Genomic DNA, 20,286 nt, shown 5'->3' with positions numbered 1-20,286 from the left:
ATCGAAAAACACATTAGCCAAGTTACCTTCAGCAAATAAAAATTACACTTAATTTTCCTTTAAGGCTAATGCATTTCAGAGACATGTGTTAATTTCATATATTAGAATTGAAGTGGCTTCATAATTATGTTCTCACATATTTTGTGGCTGAACTAAAAACAACTAAGGAGCATTGAATAAATGACAACCATCTCATCCTCTATGTCATTTCAAATTATTGGAAATACGATAAATTGTTACGCTTCATTCAGGATATTGAATACTTAAGATAGCTACTGTAGACTACTTACTATCTATTAGATATTGTATTCTTGTTAACTTATAAATTGATTTTCATCTATCTTTGTTAAGCACATCATTTGGAATTTTTCGAAATTTGATAAAGCGTAATTATCTCGTTGTTAATGTAAAAACAGAACCGTGGAGTGATATTTTGTGTCGCAATATTCCATAAATTATGTCTAATTGACAACTAATTTATGATAATGGTGACACATTAAAATATCATTGTAATTACGTCACCGTTAGTTACCACTAGGATTTTCCGTTTTTATTTATCGATTTTACCTTTTGGAATATGATTTATAATAATCGTTTAAGAGCAATTCTATTAATTTTGGTTAGGTACATTGGATTTTGTATTCATGCTGACTTATTTATGTTTTGATCCCTTCAATCAAGTTTTTGATCATGCTCTTTAACGTAAAACCCAAAAAAGATTCTCAATGACGTTCTGGCATACCTAAGCCTCAAATATTGTAGGCATTCAATTACAGCTTGAAGTGCAGCTAAACACGTACAGAAACAGATTGAAATTGCGATAACTATATCATTGCAGTGAGCTCAGGCGGCTCAAGCACTTCATTCCGCTCCCAGAGAAGCTTAACAAGCAATTCCATCAACGAACTACAGTAGCAAGCTGTCGTGTTAAATTTATATTGTGTCAGCCGAGATAACAAAAGGCGAATTTATAAATGTCCAATCTAGATCACTCAGGTGAGTAAACGGAGTAGGTGGAATGCTCGTGATCGCCACGCCCTGAGTTGGCATAGTCCTTCAAAACCACTTAACTCTGAACCCGATTGTAATCGAGCAGATTTGTTAGTTTAATGTGTAAACTCGTAAATTTAATGCTGAATGCGTGGTGCAGATGATTGAGCGAAGGTCTTGCGTGCCGTCAGCTCCATTGTCTAGGCGTCAATGGTGTTGTAATTAACGAAAACTAGTTATTATGCCTATAGACATAACATTTTAATTATTGAATAACATTAATCTTATTGGATTAAGCTTCATTTTCGTTACGAGTTTCGATTCGACTAAGATTTTCATTGGATTTTAACGTTCTTATTGTATTTTTAGAAATTGAGATTGGACTGCAATTAAACCCATAATAGTTTAGCAATTTTATGAAGTTAAGATACCTGAGTGGACACAAATACAATGATGTCTAGAACTAAACAAATATATCCGAATACATGTATTTACATGTGTGGAAATATCAAACTAGAGCGCGGGTGGGCTTCGATCTGTGTTGCGTAATTTTGTCATGTATGTTTGTAGCCAATAAATAATCTTGGGTGTATTATATGCTCGATTCAATAGTTATTGAATGAGCAACAAACAGTTTTAGTACATTGAGAAGTACTTAGCATTTTAATTCGCTATGATAAAGAAACGAAAACAATTGTTTTATAATTTCATTACCACCGTTAGGTACGTGCTCTCAATATACAAAAACATTTCGATACTGTGTAAGTATATGGGACATGAAATTATTGATAAAGTGTAATAGTAATTTCATTTAGTGTGAATGTGAACAGAATGCCCTAAGTGGATGTCAGCATAGTGTAGTAAAGAATGCCCGCCCGCGCCCTGGTCGTAGCACCGACCTGCTGCACGGCAGTGTGGTCCCGAGGGGTGACTGCGTCAGCACCGATGCCACTATCCGGTGATGGCAAGTCCACTGTCAGTCCGGCTGCTGCGATCACGCTCTTGCTGTGATACCGTGGTGCAGCATATCTTTCGCTAAACGCAGAACCTGAAGCCGGTTCTCCATCATAAGGTGGTGCAGCTCTCTGCTGGTAGCCTTCTCCGACAAAATATTCTCTGTAGTAAGGTTCACCCGCAAAAGTCGAAGGCTGTCTTGAATATTGATCGCCATAGGGGGTGGGACTAGGAGTGCCCGGTGGAGCAAACATTTGGGTGGTATACATCGTTGCGTCCGGAAGTAGTGAACCTGCTGAAGAAGCTCGCGATGGCACCGGGGACGGCGACGCCGCTTCACCAGGCTCGCCGACCACCACCTGCGGACACACGCGTCTGTTACACGCGTTCTCCCACGACAACTGTCCGCTTCGTAAAGTAGACGCGTACATGCCGCGTCTATACACAATTCACAGCTTCACGTACACTAGGTTCTTTCGACCTCGACACGTTCACAACAACTAATGTAAACAATCCGTGGTAGTGTAGTCTAGAGGGCGCCTGCGTCGATGCGGTCTGGGCGGGCAGCGCTTGCCGGCCAGATAAGGGCGCGGGCGGGCGCGGCTAGTGCGATTCGAGCGAGTTGCTCGGCGCATCGTACGCAAACCGCGTTAAATAATACATGAGTAACTAGTAAGTGTGTGAGTGCGTGCGCGCGCGACGGCGGCGTACGAACGTGTGACGCACCTTATGTCGAGGCGGCTTGAGCGCGTGCGGCTCGGGCTCGTCGACCACCTTGCGGCTCAGGTCCTCGGGCTCGCGCTTCACGAGGCCCGCGTGGAGCAGGCCCGAGAGTTCGCCCAACTCCGCCCCGTGCGCGCCATTGGCTGCCTTTAGTGCTGCGCCGGCCCTGCGGAGGGGAGACAGGTCTGATTGGCGACAGTGCGCGCGCGCCGCTACTTCTCTTCAAACGACCTCGCGACGCGCGCACTGTCATTCTCATACACCGTAATATTTAAATTTCAATATTATATAATACCTATTCTCCTAACAAAAGCAGTAGATAATGATTAATAAAAGATTCATCAATCGATTTGTGGTTTCTAATCTAGCACTTAATATTAATAGTACTTATTCATAATAAATAGAAAAACAATGAAGATATACATGCATAGATAGATAAATATATTGAAACGAAATTTATTTCTATGTCTATATTTATTGATCTTCGAAAAATTAGAACACAAATTATTGAATTTAGGACCCTCTTTTAATTTGACGGGGATTAAAAAACTATCAAGGCGTCTAGACACTAACTAGTATACCTCATGACAAATATAAAGAGTTCATTCACCAAAAAACTCTTCACAAAAAACGTAGGGTAAAACCTGGATAGATGCCGCAGCGGGATAGGTGCCTCATGTTCTAAAAACCTAACTTCCCGCACTCATTGCAAAAAATTAATTTAATAAGTAAGAAGCACAGTCACCCTATACCTTATGTACCATTTGACAATCGCGTGGTGACGGAATGTTTTCCTCGTACATATAATTTTCTCCGCGCGGAATTTCACGAACACGTCAAAGATTTAAAGGTTAGTATTTAGCGTGGTATAACTTTATAATTAGTGTAAAATTCCATTATATTTTTTACTGCGTAAATATATTGGTTCATTGAGCCTGCATCTAGGTATAAATAAATGCTATTATGTTTATAATTTATTTACAAAAAATTTGGGTATCTATCCTTATCACAAAGGATAGTTGCCCTGATTTTTTGGGGTATAGGTGCCTTTAGGGGCATCTATCCCTCCATACTCTGTCATTTCAGAATATACCAGAAATATGCCTTGAAAACATAAAACACAAACAAATTATTTACAGTTCAAGCAGCGAAGATGAAGACAATCCACTTAACTATAAAATGAAAGGAAGTAAAACAATAGATTTGCCCCTAAAGAAATCTAAGGGATAAACCTAAAACGCATGTAATCTGCATAAAATATCTGCATTGAATGTTTTGAAAACTATAAAAATACGAAGTCGCAATCCGACTGGATTCAATGTTTAATGTTTCAGAACTAGCTACATGAAACGTGTTTTTCAGAAATTATGTAGATGTGGAAAATTGAAAGCACTATCCAGTTAAACTTCAATTGGACAAAATAATAAAGATATCTTTATTGTGTTAATTCAATATAAAAAAATATGATTTTGCAATGTACACATTGACACTTAATGTGAATATTTTATAAACAATTAAGAATTTATATTTTTGTTAAATAAATATTTGTAAAATTTTATTTAATAAAAAATAGGATGATGCATGTTGAAACAAAAAAAATTGTAGTTTAGCTTACGCTTACTTAACGCATTAAAAATTTAATTATGATCATTTGTGTGATATGAGAATTATCTTTTAATTATAAACATTCAAAGACTTAAAAAATACAAAATATTTTTTATTATTATGACCCATGTTTCTTGGAGACAATTGCTCTGTTAGGAATAGAACTTCTTAATATTTGGTTTGGTTTTTTCGTTTATACGGTATAAAGGGCATGTATCCTTCACTGCAGGCATCTATCCTACTCAGTATTTTCTTGGTGGGGCAACTATCCATACAGGTAGGCATCTATCCTCCAAAAAAAGGTTCTACGAAAAACGAATTTCTGCAAAATCTGTATTTTATAGGTTAAAAAAAATGTATACTAATTAAACATAAAGGATTGAGCTAACTACATTAATAGAAATTATTCGTATAAAACTAATATTTTCAAAATTACATGACTATTTCAAAAAGTGGGGCATCTATCTCGGCTTTACCCTAAGAAGAAGAAAAAAGTACGAAAACGTCAAAAATAGCTGAGGCACTAATACTATCATATTTATTACCAAGTATCGTGTGTTGCTTTTTTATATACCTCAGAAGTCGAGGATGTCGTGTTTTTTTAACGTAAAACTATAATTATGCAGAATAACAGTTAATTTAGGTATAATTTCGACGTCAAGACTGCAAGAAGCCCATTGCTATAATGAAATAAAAAAGAAGCACCAATGTTTTCGAAAAAATGCCGGAAGTAAACACAACTGGTGGTAGGACCATTTGTGAGTCCGCGCGGATAAGCAGTAATGCGTTTCGGTTTGAAGGGTGGGGCAGCCGTTGTAACTATACTGAGACTTTAGAACTTGTATCTCAAGGTGGGTGGCGTGTCTACGTTGTAGATGTCTATGAGCTCCAGTAACTACTTAACACCAGGTGGGCTGTGAGCTCGTCCACCCATCTAAGCAATAAATAAAAAAAAACAACTTAATTTTGAAGGAGTGCTTAAAAAATAAAAAATAAATTGTGCATTTGACAAAGACTTATTTAACATACGGCTTTCCGAAATATCTAACTTCCCCATAATCCATCCATCCATACTTATCACAGGTACTTAAGACATCTCTTTATGACCAATTTTAGATCATCTTGTTGGTCTAGTGATTTATAAACGTAACTTTAGTATTTAGGTACTCTGGCATCGATTTCCGATTGAAATGGGTCTCTTTGTAGAGACATTACGGAATTTTGCGACGTTCTTGTCGCGTATAGTATTTACAATTTGAATGCAGTCACCAAACTTGAGACATGAGGTTGGGCTTTAATTATATTGTAATAACGCTGTGTACCCGTCAAATCCAAAAGCATGACAAATACGCACCCGAAATTGGCAGAATAGTAGTATCTACTTGCGCGGGATTACAGCACACTACCCACCGACGCAAATGTATACATGTTATGGATTTTTATTTTAGGTATAAGATATACCTCAATTGTGGAAGTCGGTCCTGAGTACCTGATAAGTTCGTATTTTCTTAAAAAATTGAACGCCGGTGATTTGAACACCAGCATAGTCGCATCACTCAATACGAGTACGTCTGAAGCCTTATCCTTTTAGCCAAGACGACTTCAAAATCTAGTTTTAATTCCATTCTTAATTTTTCAATTACAAGCCTTTCAATCCCAAGGAGGTTTGCACAACTATTACCTATATTGGGTATCCATCCAGATGAATAGATGAAAAAAGAACTAATCCACAATCAAACTCATACTAATATTCTACGCGTATCACCTAGTAAACTATCAAATATCGCCAATTAATGACTGAGCTTGAACTGGTTATTGAGTACGGCTAATAGAAGTATCAAAATCGCAGAATCGAAGGTACCTAAGTATACCGGTTTCGCTTGTTAATTATTGTCGTATCCTGGCTGACGAGCACACGACTCAAACGCATCCCTATATCATGTCACATTGAACCATTCGTAAACTCATTTCATATCACGTAGGCATAGTGTACCATATTACGATCGATCTGCAATTAATATAACATTAATATCGAAATAGAACCTTATTCATTATCAGACTGATAAGATAAGATCTGGTGCGACGTAATTTCATTGTTTTTCTATAATAACATTCTAAAATTACAATTAGAGGGAAAACGGAAGACTTTGATTATCATAAGATTTCAATTAAATAAATGTTACCACGATAATAAATATATCAATAATCTATTTTTTGTAATAATATCTAATATAAAGCATCGAGCAAGCAACAACAACAAGCTAGCAGCAAGAAACGCATTATTGCTTAGATGGGTGGACGAGCTCAAAGCTCATTTGGTGTTAAGTGGTTACTGGAGCCCATAGACATCTACCACGTAAATGTGCCACCCACCTTGAAATATAAGTTCTAAGATCTCAGTATAGTTACATCGATATCGATGAGACTATGCCGCAGTCCTTAATACGTATTTGACAGATATTCATGATGGATTCCCACGGTGAAATAACATATTGTAATTAAAACCTAACACGTGAATTTTATTACTATTCATATTAGATTAAATCCTATTCATATGTTGCCCAGGTTGAGCCTCGCTCACCTACCTAACTGTGCGTATCTGAAATAGCCCCTTTAAGCTAGCAGCGGATAAATAAAAAAGAAAACTTATTTTTTTTATTTGAGACATGGCAGTGAGACGTGGTCGCTCACAATCGGCCCTCTCAGAAGGTTCAACAAAGAGTAATGGAGAGGGCTATGCTCGCAGCTTCTCAACGAAATCGCATCAGAAATGAAGCGATTCGCAGGAGAACCATAACCGATACAGCCCGAAGGATTGCGAGGTTGAATGGTAGTGAGCAGAGTACATTGCTCGTAGATCAGATGACTGCTGAGGCTTGTTCTCAAGTGACGTTTGCGTACCGGAAGAAGCAGAACGGGTAGGCCTCCCGCATTAGACCTACTACGTTTTTAAGACTACAGGAATTTTGGAGACAACATAGGACCGGTCTTTGTGGCGAGTCTTGGGAGAGGGAAGCCTATGTCTAGCAATGGATGTCTGTGGACTGACATTAGTAGTAGAATACCTAAGATAATGTTTCGTACAGAATGGAAAGCAGTCGACGCCGCCCAAAACACATCATTTCGGATCCTCCCGATGCATTAACGGTGCCTTTAGGTACCTCAAACACCGGTCATCGTTCTCGTCGAACCCGTTGCTTGCGACAAAGGGCTAGGTGAGTAAATTAACCCACAGACACAGCCCACTGAGTTTCTCGCCGGATCATCTCAGTGGGTCGCGTTTCCGATACGGTAGTAGATTCTGCGAAGCACGGCTCTTGCTAGGGTTCATGTTAGCCACGTCATCAGGTTTGAGCCCCGTGAGCTCACCTACTAGTTAAGGTTACGCTGAAATAGACTCTCAAGGCTATCAGCTTAGGCAGAAAGAAAACAGCAAATTTTGCAAAAATTAGACCCGCTCTATAGAGATATAGTTTTGTTTCAATTATAGTTTAAAATGTTTAATCACCTACCTGTTATAATTTCCGTCTTTTTTTAACTAAGATTTCTCTTTATCTAACTTTTTTCACAAAAAACGTATCACAGTTGAAAATAACCAGTGAAATTCTGATTATTATGTATAGGTCTCCAACAAACGGTACCATTTCGTTCGGTGCCCAAACATTTATAAAGAGCATTTGTCTACCATTAGGAATAATACATTTCGTTACAATTATAAAACAATTAGAAAACTTATTAGAGTTTTATAGTATTGTTAGCTTTATGATGCAATTTGGAAATTTTGGGGCATTAGTTATTAAAATAACCGTTATGGTTACAGGAAAACGCTTTTAAAAAACTGTCCGTGTATTTTTATATACAGTACACGATAAACCAATGCATTTACACGATATACCAATGCATTATAAGCTCTTATTTTAAGTAAATTCATACTTACAGTAAGTTACATTTTTAATTTGTTACAAAGATATCTCTTGATTTGCAAAAAAGTCTACAACACAGGTCTTTAGGTGCATCCGGTCGCAAATCTTCAATTTTTCCTTTTCTTGTTTGTTCCGTAGAGCATCACGTTAAAATACTAGTCTTTTCGTGATAAAAAGTACTTTAAAAGAACATAATACGTCTTAACGGTTGTACATGTTGGACTCGCTATGATAGAGACTATACAAGAGACATTATTGTTTCTAATCAGGCGATACCACAACAAATTTAATGGTAAGCTCTCATTTCAAGTACTATAATGTTAGTTACTAGGTATGCCTAATACCATAAAGTTGACAACATTGAAATTCAGTAGTTTTATTCATATTCATATTTTTCATATTCAGTAGTTTTAGAGTAGCCGTCGCTTGAACAAACAAGCAAATAAAAGTAATAAAGCGATGATTTAGGGTGAGATATACCTGAACATCGTATGGCAACCTTTTGTTAGTAAACATTATCATTGTACAAGACACTTCTGTTTAATAAGGTTAAGGAAAAAATATACGATTTAAAAAAAGAAAAAAACTTGTACTGTTTTTAAAGTTCATTTCCGGAAAACGAGCTACGATTATATGAAGTTACAATGAAATACTAAATATAAAAATAAAACATGAAAGATCATCATCATTATTTCTATATATTTTTCCAATACTACCAGTTTATATTGTAGTAGTAGTAGTAGTAGTAGTAGTAGAAGAATAATGCGACCTTCGACTGCAGGAACATGAAATTTTACGAAAACTGCCGATTGGCCGACTAATTTTCATAAGTGAATAACAATCAAAATATTTTTCGTTCATAGTATTCTGTTTTCCCGTACCATTACATAACCATACGATTAAAAATTTCCACACATTAAATACATGTCTTTGTGTGAGTGCTTAATTTAGGTATGTGATATCATAATAATAATATGGAAGTTAAAATTACCTATAGAGTCGAATCTCACAGCTTGACTTATAGTTTGAAGGAAATAACTAATCTGTTAAAAACGATTAAACAAAAAATCACTAGACCACGAACAAGATTTTTCAATACAAAATAGTTTTATTGCTTGTTACAAAATTTGAATTAATCACTAAATAGGTTTGACTAATGTTGAAAAATTTCCGTTTTAATGGCTTTTTAGATAACGTAGCTTATTAAAAATTAATAGTTACAATTAGCGAGCGTAAGAAATGACTCTTGCGTGTAAAAAATATTTATTAAATACATTAGCGGGGAAAGGCAATTCAGCAAGCTGTACTGGGCGCGGCTTCGTCGTTCGATGTCAGTGCTCGTCGATTTATGATAATTGAAAGCATGTTTCATTGACGCACTGATGTTTATTTTAGATAAGAGATTCTTCTGACTGTTGGCACTATTTCATATACAAAACTCATGAGACGCCGGACCTCCCGCGTGCTCAACTCGCCTGTCCTTGCAATCCTTTTTATTCGTAATCAACACCGTTTTATTACGTTTAAATATAATTCACATGCTAACACGCATCTGTCTGTTCTTATTTAATTATACCGTTACTGAATATCTTAGTGGCAACTGTTGAACCAAAACCACTTGTAGCTAAATTAGAAGCAAATTTGTCATCATAGGCGTTCTGTGTTGAGCTATGCAAAAACTAATCAAAATATATTTTTAAAGTTTAATGTTACTGGTGGTAGGACCTTTTGTGAGTCCGTAAGGGTAGGTACCACTGCCTATTTCTGCCGTGAAGCAGTAATGCGTTTCGGTTTGAAGGGTGGGGCTGCCGTTGTAACTATACTGAGACCTTAGAACTTATATCTCAAGGTGGGTGGCGCATTTACGTTGTAGATGTCTATGGGCTCCAGTAACCACTTAATATCAGGTGGGCTGTAAGCTCGTCCACCCATCTAAGCAATAAAAAAAATAAAAAAATAACAAATAATGTCTCGCAAAGTATGCTAATGTTGTAGACGTATAAATACATACTGAGTACGCTTACGGCGAGCTTGCACAAATAACGTTATTCATAAGCACTCTGTACAATACATGTTTGCTTGTCGCTCATTGTTGGCGCCTACAAAAACGTATACAAAGCCATTTCGGCTGACAGCTGAAATGCCTCCAGCCCTGTCGGTATTATACTACACGAACGCCCGAGATATCTCTTCTTCTTCTATATCGTTCCCTCACTAATGAGGATCGCGACCACACGTGACGTTCTTCCACTGTGTTCGATCATAGGTGGCATGGACTGCACGGTACAGACTACCACGAAGTGCTTCTCTTGCTAGATCTGACCATCTGGCTGGTGTTCTGCCCACGCTGCGCTTGCCCTCCGAGATATACCACAACAAATTAAATATCTTAACTAATCATTTAATGTATCCCCAAAATGGGTTTTATAGAGTAATCAAAAAAGTGTTCGCGTTATACTTTAGTAACGCGAAATACATTTTAATTATACTTAACGGAAGCGCGTATAATTTTCCTTAAACAAATTCTATAGTAATATGCTCAAATGCTTCAAAATCGAATCGGGTTGGTAACTAAAAATTCTAAACTTCTAATCTGATATCATGTTGCACTGCATTAGCATAACAGAGAGTTTGATGTAAGATATAAATGAGAATCTTTTCTAGCAACAGTGTGTTGCGCTTAACATGTAAATATAATATTCTTATCAAAGCTGGATCAGTCGGATACCGGGATGCAATTGCCATAATAATTATTTGCAATGTTTACTTAACACCCTTTCACACATGACGAGATCTTGACAATACGTCGAGAGCCGAGGGTGCGTCGAACCCTCGTTTGAACTTACGATAGTGGTGAATTCAATGCAACTATCGAAATACCTCTTATGAATCACAAAGACGATCATTTCAATTATTCTTATTCTTTTTCTCTAGTCGACAAATCAAAACAGTACGTCTAACATAAAGAGGATTCATTAGGTTCGTTTATTTGATTATGTATTTCCTGAATATGAGTCGAGATTTGTTGATATCTTCAATTAAAGAGTGCTTATTTTGAAAAGCATTCAGTTGGACAGAACTTCTTCTGTTTTAGCACCTAATAAAAAAGAAACCAAAATCAAAGGATAATTTTATAAAAACATGTTCAATAGCTCAATAAAACTAAAAATATATGACGGCAGTGATTGGCATCATTATCAAAATTAAAGGCAGCGACATTTTATTATCCACCGCTTGACGAATAGATTACAATCTACCGCGCTATAAATGAAACTAAGGAGGCGCTTGCAGCGGATGCGAGCAACGTAATTCAATTCCATCTGAATATATCATTCGTCTAAATGTAGGTTTATTGCTACTTTTCTCACGGAACTAATACATTATCGAAAAATTTCAATTCAAAACGATCTCACCATTTGCCCATGTAGTTCGAATTAAAGATTAGTTATTACGTACCTTAGCTAGAACAACAATTTCCCGTTGTCTCCTTAAATAAAACTACTTGTAATTTTAATGGCGTATCACAATAATCATATGCACCTGGACTATTTTCGCGTATTGTAGGTAACTGAATTTCTTTTGACCGTTTCAATAAAAACGTTCGCATGATAAAGGGTGGTCAAGAATGAATGGTCAAGCCCCGTTTAATAGTAACGCGATGACCACGACCGTCAGGGACATAACGACGTTCCTATCTTTTTATACATTATCTTCGCAAGAGGGTTCGTTACAAAAGGAATTGAATGGAATTAAATGTTATACCATGAACAATGACGACGATCTTCAAGAGGAAACCGGTTTTACTCTTAAATGGGTCACACGGTTTCAGGGTTCTGTTAAGCAACTGTGACGATATAAGGAGCAGCCATTAATCGTAGTTTAAATTTAAAATAAAAATTATAAACAGTATAAAATCCCATCTGAATAAGTACTTTTATGTTACTTATAAGTTCTGTTTTTGCTGGACTAAACGATGTTTATAATTATCTACGTTGTAAAATAATTCTGCCCATGAGAATATAATAATATGTAAGTGTGGAGTTGGTGAAATCGACTTCCCGTTACTGTGGCGAGTGCGAACGACAGGGTCAAGAGGGCGAGGCCCTCCCTGAGGCATCCAGTCGCGCGTTTCTATGCTAATCTTACCATTACTGTTCTACGCTCATCGACTAATATTAATGTTTATAGCCAAAGCGTTTCAACTAAGAAGACTCTACTAAGAAAGTCTAAAATATAATGTTTTCAAAATAAGATACTAGGCTATTGAATGTTACTCGAGAACAAATATTAGGTATTTACGATAGGAAAGATTAGCTGCGCGCTCTCGTGACTGCACGCAATGTGCTTACGAAACTCTTAACACCTACATGAACGATCGCAGAGGAATACAGACGGAACTAGTTCATTTCTACATCTATCGTGCATTCAATTCAAATATTAAGAGCGATTTAGACAACAAATACATTCGCGTCAAACCTGACGATGCACTGGCGTCGAACGATTAGCATACAAACAGACTCGGAGAGGCGAAGCGCGCGGATGGGTGCGGGCGAGACTTGGTATTCGTTATAATTTTGAATGTATGAATGAGCAATAGCGGCGCGTTGAACTGGGCGCGTGGGACGCGTGCCGACAATGACTCGAGACAAGTCCTGGGCGTCCTTGTCAATGTGATCCGCTTCCATCCACATCCGTCTATTGTCATTATTTGTATTTATGCACTCCCGTAAACAGTGACGAACATGACGGGCGGAATGGATCGGCCCGCGTCGACACATTCCCGAGTATTCATTTGTTTCGGTCGTACAAACTATCCAGTTGCTATGCTGTTTGATTGTTGGAACCTACCACGATTGCATCACATTACTAATTAATAATTCGACGGGAATGGTTACGTTGTTTTCGGAAAACCAAAACTGTCATTTTAGTAATTAAAACTGTCACTTTACTTTGATCCTTAATGAAAAAAAAAACATAAAAATACTAAATGTAGTACAACGTACATACATCTACACATAATTCCCATTTAATATATTCTCCGAATTTTATAGGTGTCAAGTGTGTAAGCGCTAACACGCGATTTACATTTTCATGGATTCAAACAAGTTTCCTCTCTAACTAGTGTTTATGGTGTACAATAAAAACTCCATAAAAGTTTAAATGGTTTGTATGGGGTTAAGTTAACATTATGCACTCCTTGTATTAAAAATGTGTCGCAGCGCTTGCTCATTTCTACGTCGCCATTCAAAGGATGCTGTTAACAACCTCTTTCAAAGACCGGACTATAATTTGATAAGGGTCCTTTTCTATGAGAATACGTCGTGGCGTTGATATTGTCTACTAATTTATTCATGGTGAATTTATTTTTACTTTACTTAAAATACAGATAGGAAACAAAATACTAATACCATGAAAGTCTGAAATGACTTTAGCTCGAAATTAACGATTAATACACATTAATACCGAAAAATCTCTCAATACTGCTAACGAAATTCATAAATCCTTATAACTCGCTATATATCCTATCTGTACTTATTCATAACTATACCTACCCAAGTCCCAAGAAGGATATGCTAATTTAAATGATATTCAGAAGCAGGAGCGGGGTGTTTTCGCAGTTGCGAACTGTTAATCTTACCGTGCGTATTCAAATGAGAGTCTATGATTTATTGAGTGGAACATTAACATTTTTATTATTTGTTATTCTTACACCTTTCGTTGGGGCCGGAAGCCACGCGGCGTCTTGTCTCAGTTTATTCGTCCGTGAGAGTCGCGCACAACCCTGTCTGCAGACATGTGAGCGCGCACAAAAACACCGTTGCACACATTATCATAGTTTACATATAAATTTTACGCAAATTCATTCGGTATTCACCGTGCCTCGAAATTCGGCGATTATAATGATAATTGCATCGATACACGAACGTTCGATTTGATCTACGGCCGTGAGAATCGAGGATTGATTTTCCGCGATTGTTTTCTGATTGATTCCACGTTTAAATGTTTAGTCGAAAATCGATACTCGGAAATTTGCATTTATGATTCGATACACTAACGATACGTTCACTTTCGAATAGAAAAAAAAAACACTCGTAAAATTTTGTGAGTAATTTCTTCTTTCAATAAATGTAGACTAACAAACTTCGTTAGTGTTTATAAATCGACAAACATGTACATTTTTTTTATCTTCTTGAAAGTAAGTTAAGAAACCAAAACAAAATGCGTTTTGTTACGCTTGAATACTATTTTCCTTATGATTTCGGGTTTGACATAATTTGGCTGTATGGTGCTTAGAATATCCGTTATCGTCTCGTGGGTTTCGTAAAAGGACTCTAAGGGAATCACCGAAGAATTAGCAGCAGCATTCTCTGAGTATGATATGCCTTCATTGCTTTTCGGCTAGAAACTATACAATACAACTGATATTTAGACCTCATGAGATATCTATAGGCTCTGGTAGCTACCTAACATCAGGTGAACAAAACTCGTTCATCCACCTAGCTAAAACTTAACCACAACAACAATGTATTCCTGCTTATCAAAATCTTTGTCTAAGTGTCAGGTAAAAGTTCGTACCTGCATGGTTTAAATGTATATCAAGTTAAACTGGTTGTCAATGTTGAGGTTTATTGTTTCATATGATAAATGAAATTAAAATTACCGAATGACAATTAACCGAACAATATGTTAAAATTAAACTATAAATAATATGCTGACTAAGTAGTACAGGAGGTAGATAATACTCACGGCCAGACATCAACAAGTTTAGCATCCTTGTGGAGATTCAGATGGGTATCTTGTCCGAGTGGAGGAAGCTTGTAATAATCAGCGACAAGCGGCTGAGGCTGTTGATCATCTGAGACGCCAAGCACGGCCGACGTAGCCGCGCTCAGCGGGTGATCCGCCCCGCTGGAATAATACGCGCGCCATGTCTCTCCGCCTACTTCCATCACCTCTTTGCGTCTCCTGAGGGCAAAAAAAACATTTGTTAGCTAACATGAACGTATGTACATGTTGAACGACGCATTTCGTCTGCTATGCTTATGTTTCATTCAAGTCATCATCTCATATGTGTAAACACAACGTAAAATACAGGTATATCAGGCGTGTAGTTTTATAAGTCCGCTACAACTTACGAACCAGTTATTAGGCGTGACCATTTCGGTACGGATACTGACCTTTGATGGCACTCATACCGATTGTCGTATTATATGACGGCGCATTCGCTAATTGTTGCGCACATAGAGGAATGAGTCAGCTGAGCCAATGCTGGGTGCCGTATAAACATAAGCAGTTTGCCTGACGACCTAACGATATCGTAAGCCTGTTCGCACAGACTGATACGGTAAGATTTCTTTGGTGCACTGGCTGACACGTCATACGAGCTGGATCGCCTGGTGTGGTGCAACCTGAAGTAGAACAGGTCCGAACCACTCCCAGAACCGGAAGGATACGAGGCAAATCCCTGCTCCCTCGCTAACCAGTTTAGGTCGTATGACGTCACGCCCAGCGGTATCCGACGTTGCAGACAAATAAATAAAAAATGGTGGAAGCACGCGTCGGACGGGTTTGACCGGATAGTAGTTCTACCTGATTCCTGTTCCTGATGTTTGATAGGTTCATTGTGTCGTAGCAAAATATACAAGCTATTCCGCAAAATCATTCAATTGGAAGACAGGTTTGGGAAATCCATTCAACTTATTCAATATTACACAATTAAGTAATGTTATGTTGAACTAATAGTATGCGGTTTCGTTTAAAATGATCAAGTAACCTATAAAAAGAAGACTACAACAAAATGCTTAGCCTCGAATCTATTCGGATTACTTGAAGTTGCTCTCGAGAGCTAATAGAATATACTAAGTGTAGTGGCGAACTGGAAAAGCCAGCTTCTGGCATTTAACCAGCCGATGCGTGAGTCATTTGACGAGTTAGTTGGCAAGCCGAAGAGACGGGGGCCGGGCGGCGCGGGTGCACCACGTGAATGAGATTCCGGTAGGTGCGCACGTAAAAATCGTGCAACGAATCTAACAGGTTTGCTGGGGTCCTTGTGAGGCCATCGGGACTGGTCTAACCTGCCCTGTGTGGCTGAACCTCGAATTTCTGGCCGTTTCCCATCACGTTCGCTTCGAATCGATACATGTAAACATACCGGCTTGTTTACATTAATAACCTGATCCATGACTTTAGAGGTAACGGTATCGAATAATAATCAGAGCGTCGTGCATTATGTAATCAAGTGAAGAACGAATCTGTCAAATGGTACATTTATAGACATTAATTGAATTGAATTATCTATACTGACAATGGTTTGATCACAAATGGATTTCGCAATTGTCCGTTCTTCGTAATTGTTTGTTCTACTGTATCAAGAGATTAGAAAGTGTCACACAGCTGACGCGGCTCTGTGACACGCTCTGAAGCGAATCGAATCGCACAGAGAAGGGTTGAGGGATTCACGGCTACACAAACAATATGTTAGACACGGCGAAATTTTTGTTATTTCTAACTAATACCATTAATTTTATTGCGTCCCAAAAAATTCAACTCGCTTAGAAATGAATGCTAATTAATTATTTTCATTAAAACACACCGGACGTAGGTGATTTAATTATGTATTTATAAGTTGTAACAAAACATTTTCAATAAGCCAGATTAACCAATTACGCAATTACTATACGATTGATGTTTATGAAACAACTGTTTTAATTAAATCATAAATGTAGATCCTATACATGTAGAGTAATTAAATTAAATTGCAACGAACGGCTTAATCAATTCGAACTTACGCGATTCAAATCTAAACGGATCAGTATCGTTTTCATATTGTGCATTAAAAAGAGGCGAAATGTTAATTGTCGTCTGGCTACAAAAGAAAAAAAAGAAAAAAAAAAGATTGAAATGAGTGCACACGTCGATGGTCAGTGTGGCGCGGAGAGTTTCGAAAGACCACGCCGGTTGACGTCCACGTCTGGTGACGCGTCCAACTATCGATCATTCGGTTCGTTAATAAATAACACGTTGGCGTCGTTTGCCGCTTATCTGCTGCTCGGGCATGTGGAAAAATTTGGTGTAGGTGTCGTAACGGAGCGGCATACACGTCTGATACGGCGTGTATTGCGTGTGCCCGCCTGCCTTGTTCATATCCTCTTTGGTCGTTGGATCTCGCCGTCGGTCTCATAATTAATCTCTTAACTAAAAAAAAAAAAAACCTACATGCCAAACGATAAAAGGGCCAATCAATTTCCTTGTCAATTTAAAATTAGAAGACGGCTTAGGTAGAATTCGATATAAAATATTTTTTTTAAAAGTGAGTTCTGCAAAATGCTGTAAATTGTGTTCTCGATTGAAATGCTCGATGTAGTACCAAGTACAGATCTTGAATGCGAGCATCCTTTTTGTTCGGATTAAAAAAAAACACATCTAAAATAATAATCTGTGGAACTTACGATCACTGGTAAAATGTTTATTTATAGATAGTATAGAGCAGTGCTTTGGGCTGAAGTTACTTCGTTTCAAAGTCATCCTTTGTAAGATAACATTAGCTAAGCCTAACTTTTCATCGTTTTGAATTCGTCGTTTTTTTTTATATATGATGATCCACATACATTTCATAATAGATATGAACCCACAATATTGCCACTACATAAAATGTATGGTAATGATGAGGCTGTCGAAGCCCAATGATAACAGACAAATAGTTAATAATAGCACTCTTTTTTTCTTCTTCAACATCGGTTAAAATCGCCAAGATCGCTATAAGCTCACGTACATAAGTATCCATATGAGTCTTACGACGCACTGCAAAATGTATTGAATCACGTATTAGCTACGAAACTGGCTATGCAACTTCACCTCTTTCACCCGACAGGTGCGGCCCGTACTTTAACTGAAGGGAAAGTCCGGTTGCGGGGTAGAACCACGCATGTTTTATCTTCAATGATAAGAGAAACCTAAGGCTGTGAGAGTAACTTTGTTGAATTTATGAAAACAATTTTAATTCCAAGTTAAATCAAACAGAAGTGCATTTTTGATGATAACGAGCGGCTAGCGATATAATACGAGGTCACGAACTGAAATTCATGAGCTTTCCTGTCGATTTACATTAATTATAAATGATTGGACTATATTCACGATTTATTTGTGCAAAAATCAACTAATGTAAATAACCTACCAACATAATTTCAAGTGGCGATTTAGCCATTTGCTTTTCTGCTAGTTTTAATCTTATTGACAAAAAATAGGGACAAACTAATTTAAATGTTGATTGTTGTTACATAAACGCCGCCATTTTGAATCAAATACTTTTGGAGTCATTCACCAATTCATTATTACTGTTGTTTTTGTGTACGAACGTTGAAGTTTGAGTTGGAATGCAACGCTGCTACATTTTGTCAATTAAAGAATTCACTGGCTCGGTTCGTGGCAGCGCTGGACGTTGTCAGCTACGCAAAAAGTACACATTCTTCATACCAGTATAAATAAATAAGGGATGAGTACAGACAACAACGGGCACCTCGCTGCCGAGCATCGCAGACAAGAACATTTTCGACAAAACCCTTTTTGCATCGAACTCTGACGAGAAACGCATATGCGATGATTCATTTACGGAGTTCTTCACCGTAAAAGTATGGTCAGCATTACTTAGGTTTTTTTTGCGGCATTACGTATGGTAGGCGAGATATGTCTTCTTAGAAACATGCGCCCACGCAGATTAAAGATGGAAACTTTGCCTGGTCCGTAAATATGAGAAAGTTAAGTCTTTAGACATTTCTTACGTGGCTTTTAATACTATCAAATACCTGTCCCAAATTTAAATTAACGATCCGCGATGTACAATGTACTACGTTTGTTAATGTACATTTGTAAAAATAAAGACTATAATATAAAAATCGAGTATAAGTTTCAACTTGGTCAAAGTCTGTTACTTTTTTATTTTATTTAATATTAACAAAGAATGATAATTATGATTCTTAAAACTACTGTACATCCGTATGATGGACAAGGTTAAGATGACAACATCACCAGCAAGTTTTATGTTCAGTATTATGTTCAGCTATTAATTAGATTATAGAGATAGAACGGCCCTGGCCACCTGGATATTATTACCTCTTATTTCGTCATCTTTCTTGGGGTTCATATCTAAATCTAAATTTCCAGTGAACTTTTCTATTAATTCCAAGGACAACATAGAAACGGTTTATACTATTTACACATTTTAGTATAATATAAGAAAGAGAGAGATAGATATAGTTTATAATATACGCAAGTATTAACACATGTGTTCGTTGAATGCTAAGTAGCGTGAATCTCACGGGCTATAGAATTTATAATTAAAATAATCGGGATCACATCTCCAGCGGTCTGCTTATGATCGACATGCCGTCCTAGACTCGTTAATGTCACTATTTAAAAATTGACGTTTGATGTGAATATAAAATTTCATAAAGGGACGTAAATTTTATTGATTTTTTTTTTCTATAAAACCGTTGGTTGACCATTGAGTGACACTCGGCAATAAGGTCTGGGTGACGCATGAATGTGTCGCTAACTCCGGTTCGTGCGAAGTGCTCTTTGTATTATGTATACGCGTTCGTATGCGCGTAATCTTTGTCCGATTCAGTGGTTATTGAATTTTTTTGTAGGTTACAACCATAAAAAAACATCGCTAGCGTATTAATTCTCAAGTAGCACGACGATAAAGGTTGTTTTCTGTTAAAAAAATAAAGATACTAAATTAAAAGAAGTTTATAGTATTATTTGAATACCCTAGAAAAGCAAATGAGTATTCGTAACATCGGTAAAAGATAGTAAAATGAAAACGATATACATACCTACATACGTGAAATTAAACGATAAAAGTGTTTTTAATCATGTCGTGGATAAAATACTAACTTCATCATATTATTATAACATTAAATGAATGAATAGAGTCATGTTGGACGGTGAGACTAAACGCCGGACCAGTTTTAATAATAAGCGTCCTCGCAATTATTCCACGGAGCAATCACCACAAAAAACTTCGAAGCACTTATCATTGATCATTTTAAAACAAATTATCTTTAACCGCCATTTAATATAATAAACAACA

The 20,286-nt window shown here is 37.2% G+C and overlaps 1 protein-coding gene across 6 annotated transcripts in view; it reads right to left on the bottom strand.

Moving 5' to 3' along the window:
* Positions 1–20,286, bottom strand: part of grh (grainy head) — a 123,674-nt gene that overhangs the window by 38,433 nt on the left and 64,955 nt on the right. For 4 of the 6 annotated variants that reach the window (XM_089727400.1, XM_089727402.1, XM_089727401.1 and 1 more), the window contains 3 exons: positions 14,943–15,161; positions 2,671–2,833; positions 1,890–2,303 (listed from right to left, as the gene is read on the bottom strand). In XM_089727400.1, coding sequence (XP_089583526.1) covers positions 1,890–2,303; positions 2,671–2,833; positions 14,943–15,161 — 796 coding nt within the window. The remainder of the gene's footprint in view (positions 1–1,889; positions 2,304–2,670; positions 2,834–14,942; positions 15,162–20,286) is intronic. The other 2 variants (XM_028180672.2, XM_089727403.1) reach the window with 1 other exon arrangement.

This window comes from Bombyx mandarina, chromosome 05, assembly GCF_030267445.1.
Source record: "Bombyx mandarina strain Sakado chromosome 05, ASM3026744v2".
Classification (NCBI taxonomy): domain Eukaryota; kingdom Metazoa; phylum Arthropoda; class Insecta; order Lepidoptera; family Bombycidae; genus Bombyx; species Bombyx mandarina.
The sequence above is the reverse complement of the archived record's forward strand: the minus strand, read 5'-3'. Positions and strand labels throughout refer to the sequence as shown.